Source organism: Hordeum vulgare, chromosome 1H, assembly GCF_904849725.1.
Source record: "Hordeum vulgare subsp. vulgare chromosome 1H, MorexV3_pseudomolecules_assembly, whole genome shotgun sequence".
In the NCBI taxonomy this organism is placed as follows: domain Eukaryota; kingdom Viridiplantae; phylum Streptophyta; class Magnoliopsida; order Poales; family Poaceae; genus Hordeum; species Hordeum vulgare.
In genome coordinates this window covers 26,476,030-26,482,425 of record NC_058518.1, presented here as the reverse complement: position 1 = coordinate 26,482,425, position 6,396 = coordinate 26,476,030, and the positions used below count along the sequence as shown (strand labels likewise).

Below are 6,396 nucleotides of genomic sequence, written 5' to 3'. Positions count from 1 at the left end.
ATCTACTATATGCGTAGTATGTGCTAGGTTAGCTCAGCATCAGTATATCATTACTCTAGTCAATGCCATGCTAGTTATTATCTCGTGGATTAATATACTCGAAAAATTGCCTATTTACTCAACACACACCAATAAAAAAGAACTACCAAGCATACAAACAATATGACGAAAATGGGACCACACTCCCAACTGGTTATCACTAGATTACAATCAAATATAGTCATTGGATTACACAAAAAATAAGCTGACCCTGGTGAAAATAAATTACAGAAATAAACTGGAAAAAAGAACTAACAAAATATTATCACTTTACCAGGCAACTATCTATGAAACACCCTGCAAAAATACCAACAAACTAAGATTGCCATCAATCATGACAACAACATAAACCTATGAAAACAACTAAAATGATCTAAAAGCAATAAGGAGTTGCATGGCAAATGCCTATAAAATATCCAGTGTAAAAATCACTCATAACATAAAGTAAAATACAGTACAAAGACACTAAGATATACACAATAAAAAACACTGAGAAATTATGGTATGAATACACTATAAAATCCACAAAGATATATTGCAAAAATACACTAAGAATTACACTCGCAAAATACACTGCAAATCCAAGTAAAATTACAGTACAAATCCACTAAGAATAACATTGTAATTCACTAAGGCTTACAGTGTAAAAAATCACTAAAATACACTGTAAGTCCAAATAAGAATTACAGTGCAAATCCACTAAAAAATATAACTCCGAAAATAAATCTGTCATGATTGTACGTGCATAGACTGAATCGATTTCCGTGAAAATATATACCAAAATGACTTGGCATGAAGACTAACTGAATGAAATTCCACGCAGGAGCATACACATTTACAAGACTACTTCGATCTAAGTAAGACTAAAACAATACTGGAAATATCAGTACAAATCATTGGAAAAAAGCTACACTCCAAATATCACTATAAAGTTACACTAAAAATACTGGAAAATTTGGAGTAAATCATTGTAAATTGCACACTACTGTAATTACGATAAAAAATACACTGGAATTATAGTGTAATAAACACTTTAGTTGTCAGTGTGTAGTAGCATGGCAGTGCTATGACTAGAAATAATACAGAATGAATAAATGGAATCACAACCCAATCCGAATCCCAATGTTCAAACAGTCTAAGGGATTGTCATGCTAGAACTGTTCAAATGCATTACAATAGCACAGAAAATTACAATGTAAACCCGCTGAGAATTGCAGTCTATCAGTGGTATTACAAATTAAACACCGATGAGGATATCAGTAGAACTGAATTTACACTATAAATCCAATTGGAATTAAGCTAAAAAGTGGAATGCCAGCGAAATCGCTAAAGAATCACTAAGATTTAATTTTCTTTTTAGACCAAATCGTCATCATTATATTTTTGTATGTGGGACATGACTCTGCTAATATACTATCCGTATTTATATTTTATCCATACTTATGATTGGATTTATTACCACACATCCACAAATACTAACATGTTCGTAAACCCAACCACAACATTAAGATAAACTTCTCCCCTTCACCCCATATATATCAATCCCTATACTCAATCTCGATAATATATGTTGCTTCGACCGGCCTATGCATAGACCTCTTCAACATACAAACTATCCTAAAGTGTGATCCACGGGTGTACTCATATGATGACCTCGTATAAGAAAATGGAAGGAGTAGATACATTTGAGACTATCACTATGTATCATCGTGCTACTTGCCTTCAAGGAAAATATGGTCAATTAGAGAAAAATGTGACAATGCATTTTCCCCCTAATATTGTCAACATTTACTAGTGGTGTGGGTGAAAATTGTCATGTCAGTAGTATATTATTTACTAACGGCGAGTATGGTTGTGCAACACCACTAATTCAGAACGTTTCATCGATGTTTAGTTCAATTTGTTAGTTACTAGTGACGTTTGGGCGCGATGCCGCTAACATTATTCTACTAGCAGCGTCGTCAGCCGATGCCAGTGGCGACACGTTACCATTGGCGTCATACTAGCGGCGTCAGCTTGAGCGCCACTCACTGTGTTTTACGAACTATGCTAGTAATCATTTTTGCAATAGCAAAACCAAATAATCCTTGACTATTTATAACATATATTTTCCTACTCTATATGATATATGGGTCATTTCAGCAACGCACAGGTCTTGGCGCAATAGTGACTACCGTCTTATTTTTCCTTATTCTTTTATTACTTTTATTTCTATATTCCTATTTTTTTACTAATCTTAACTTTGGTTTTTAATCCTTATATTTTATGTTTAGCTTTCTTATTACTATTTACCTCTAAAAATAATAAGAATTTTTTAGAGATACATGATACATGAGCACTTATTTTTGAACACGTGCAAAAACATAAAAACCGCTTTAAGATTATACTACTATGAACGTTTCCTCCACATGTAAGAATCCTTCCGAAATAAGAGGTAACTCTTATTGATGCAGAGTAACATTTATGGAAACCTTTATTTCATTTTGATTCATGTGAACATTTCTCGTCACGCATACTTACAGGATTTGTTTTTTAAAATTGCTTTCTTACAGGTTAAAATTTTCTTCTTTTTTCTAGGGGATATTTAAAATTTGCTTTTTTTTTTAGACAAAGGCGTAAAATTTGCTAGACATTTCAATGGGTACATGGGCCCATTCTGGGTGTGGGAAGCCCATGTGAGACTATAGGTAGGGTAGGGTTTACACTCTCCTCTCCTCAGCTGCGGACATCTCCGAGGTCCAGCGGCGGCGGCGATACCCTCCTCTCCTCTCCTCTCCTCCGACGTCCAGCGGCCGGTCAAGGAGGGTACCGCCGTTTCTCGCCCCTGTTCGTCGTGTTGGTTCCCCTTCCTCTATTTTTGTCCTAGATCGTATCATCCTCATCCATCAAGCCATTCTCATCCATCAAGCCATTCTCCTAGGTCGTGCTAGTAGAAAGTAAGGATTTCGCCTAGGGTTGCAGCAAATAGCACGACTAGTATTTCTAGTTGAACAGATATTAGATGCGCCCTGCCATGTGATCTCAACTCATCGGCAAAATGGTTGATTTCCCTACTATCTTTCTTGCCCAACCAAGGCCTACGAGTACGCACTAACTAATTTTCCTATCAATTAGCTAGGTACCTCCAAACCAGTTGTTGGTTCAGATTCAGCGCGTTTCTTTGTATTCTCTTGGTCAGTTCATTGTTCAGACTCTGCTTGCTAGTATTTAATTTTGCGGCAGTTTGATTTCATGATGTGGCCTGTAGCGTCTTTTTTTTTTCTTTCTACCAATCTAGACACGGATAAGGTCCTAGCTATCTGCTTTAATAAGTCTCCCTGCGTGCCTGGTTGGACCTAAAGTTTGTTACTGTTGTCAAGCCATTCTCCAAGGGACTAGAAAGTAAGCTTTTTGCAGCTGAGTACTCTCTCCGCCCCGAATTACTTCTCGCAGAAATGGATGTTTCTAGAACTAAAATACATCTAGATACATCCATTTCCACGACAAGTAATTCCGGACGCAGGGGGTACTAGCCTAGGGTTGCAGCAAATACTAATATTTCTAGTGGAACATGGATTACATTGGCGTTGTCTATTAATAATAACTGCACCCTGTGAACTCATCGGCTGTGGCAAAATGATGTCCCTACTTTCATTCCTGCCCAAGCAAGGGCTGCAAGTACTAATTTCAATTTGTGTGCTCTGGTTTTCATGTTACTAATTAGGTGCCTCCAAATAAGTTGGTTCAGATTCAGCACGTGGGTCTTTGCGGAATTTCCTGTGTCTAATCTAGCTTGTTTCTTTGTATTCTCTCTTAGTTAGTTCATTATTCAAGCTCTCCTACTTGATGGTGGTAGCTAGTTTAATTTAATGACATGGCCCGCCTATAGCGCCGTTTTTTCTTTCTAACAATCTAGACACAGATAAGGTGCTAGCTACTTTATAAATCTCCATGCTTGTGAAGAACACACAAGTTTTGGACGGATACAGAAAATGCTCAAACTCCATCAATAGTTGGAATTCTTCGTAATAATGAGTGCCTGTCGCCGGTGTGATCTCCATCTATCTTCCCATGCATGCATTATTCTAATTTATCATAATTTTGAGTCCAGCTCTTTCGGTTGTTTTCTAAACCTTGATATACATTATCTGATGATTGGTACAGCTGAATTGAAGTTGCTCGATGGAGGACCTACCGGAGGCTCTGATGACAGAGATTCTCAAGAGGATCGCCGCGACAAGTGATCTGAACTCTCTTTCCCTCGTGTCGAAGCAGCTCTACCAGATAGAGGGGAATCAAAGGGGTGCTATCCGTGTTGGTTCCGGCCTTTGCACCGCTACAAAAGCACTGACATCATTGTGCGCCCGGTTCCCAAATCTGCGGAAAGTGGAAATCGACTACTCTGGTTGGATACCTGGACATGGAAAGCAGCTGGACAACAAAGGACTTTCTGTGCTTTCATCTCACTGTTCCTCGCTGATTGACCTCACCTTAAGCTTCTGCTCACGCATCGATGACTCTGGGCTTGCTTGTTTAGCTTATTGCAAGAAATTGGTGTCTCTCAGGCTGAACTCCACACCACAAATAACTTCAATTGGACTTTTCTCGGTTGCAGTTGGTTGCACAAGTCTATCTGCTCTCCACCTTATTGGTTGCGAGAACATCGACAGTGTAGAGTGGCTGGAATACCTTGGTAGGGATGGATCGCTGGAAGAGCTTGTAGTGAAGAATTGCAAAGGAATCAATCATCATAACGTCCTAAAGTTTGGTTCAGGATGGATGAAGCTCGAGAAGTTTGAATATGAGGGCAAAAGAGGAAGATATGATTGTCTTACAGCTGATGTGGTCTATGACTCCTCGTACGATGCTCACAACATGGATTTGTATGATTTCTGCTGTGAGAGTTTGAAGGATTTAAGGTTGGCGCGTATTAAAACTTGGCCGGAAGCAGGACTTCGTGTTGTCCTAGGGAAATGTAAAGCATTGGAGAAGCTGTGCCTTGAGTATGTTTGTGCCCTAAATGACAATGACATGATTACGTTATCTCGGAGCTGCAGCAACCTTAAAAGCATCTCACTTTGGCTCAACCTGCAGCCCTACTCTACTGATGTCGGCTGTGAAACCAGGACGTCATTTACAGATAACAGCCTTTACGCTCTAGCCCTCAACTGTCGCATGCTTCAGACGGTAGACCTCAACTTTATAGGATGTTCCCCTGACTGGCCATCTGAAATAGGATTCACACAGCAGGGTTTTCTGGTGCTCATTCAGTCCTGTCCAATTCGTGTTCTCGTGCTCAACAACGCCAACTTCTTTGATGACGAGGGGATGAAGGCCCTCTCATCCTCACCACATCTGGAGACACTGGAGCTTATATTGTGTCATGCGGTAACTGATGCTGGGATGCGCTTCATTGCGCACACCCCATGCTTGAGTAATCTCACACTTCAGTTGTGTCATTACATTACTGATGTTGGAGTGGCTGAACTGAGGCGTGCACATAAGTTAGACTCTTTGGTCATTGACTATTGTGGTGAGGTCTCTATGCAAGCTGCGCAGGGTGTTGCCAAGTCAGTTCACTACTCCAGCAACTATTTAGATGCCGTTAGGAAGAGAATTGGTCTTGGCGTATATTGATGAAGTGGTCACCAAAATTTTCACTATGAATTTGCTGCTGAAGCCATTAGGTTGTTCAGTGTGCATCATTGAACAAGGCTGTGCCATCATCCGACCCAGATTCACCTCTCTGAAATTTTTGTTGCCTTCTAGCTTTACTGCAATGACTTTCCTTTATGATGCTCTAATGATGATCTTTGGATGGTCTCTAGTGAATGAAACTTTAATAGTAGGCACTACTTGTGGATTACTGTCAACTGTAAGCCTGGTAGATGTTTCGAGACCGGCATTAGTTGGCCCCAATATTCCCTGTTTTTTGCTATGGAGGCACTGTATGACCGTTTGGTCTTATCTGTATTATTTAAGCGTTTTATCGTGGAAGTGATTTTAAGCGTTATATATATATATATATATGCCTGCTATGTTTGCATGCCAATTTTGTTATGGATCAATGTAGTAATAATTCCCAAGATACTGATTGCTTCTCAAAAGAACAGTGCTAGTTCCTAATCCCTCTGTAAACTAATGTAAGACGACGCTGTAGAACGTCTTATATCATTGTACAAAGTTGTAGCATAATTGTGGATGTTTAGATTCCAAGACGACCTGAAGTTGAGGAACAACTGAAACTACTGAAGGCCTATAACATAGTTGTCTTTGCTCTGGACGTCCAGCACTCAACAACGTTTTGTTCTTACCTTCTTGGGGTAGTTATCTATCAATAGTATATATGTTGAGTGTACGAAAATAGCACAAATTAGA

General features: G+C 39.3%; 1 protein-coding gene across 2 annotated transcripts; it reads left to right on the top strand.

Annotated features, from left to right (window-relative positions):
- The first annotated feature begins 2,750 nt into the window (after positions 1–2,750).
- LOC123398209 (F-box/LRR-repeat protein 14-like) lies at positions 2,751–6,030 on the top strand. 2 transcript variants are annotated; one of them, XM_045092738.1, is made up of 2 exons: positions 2,751–2,844; positions 4,183–6,030. In XM_045092738.1, the coding sequence occupies exon 2, from the start codon at positions 4,201–4,203 to the stop codon at positions 5,653–5,655; it is 1,455 nt and encodes a 484-aa protein (XP_044948673.1). In that variant the 5' UTR covers positions 2,751–2,844; positions 4,183–4,200; the 3' UTR covers positions 5,656–6,030. The 2 variants fall into 2 exon arrangements, with proteins under 2 accessions (XP_044948673.1, XP_044948730.1); XM_045092795.1 differs by lacking the exon at positions 2,751–2,844 and adding an exon at positions 2,856–2,874.
- The last annotated feature ends 366 nt before the right edge of the window (positions 6,031–6,396 follow it).

Coding starts and splice junctions, on each gene's coding strand:
- LOC123398209 (XM_045092738.1), top strand. CDS start 4,201: ATGGAGGACCTACCGGAGGCTCTGATGACAGAGATTCTCAAGAGGATC.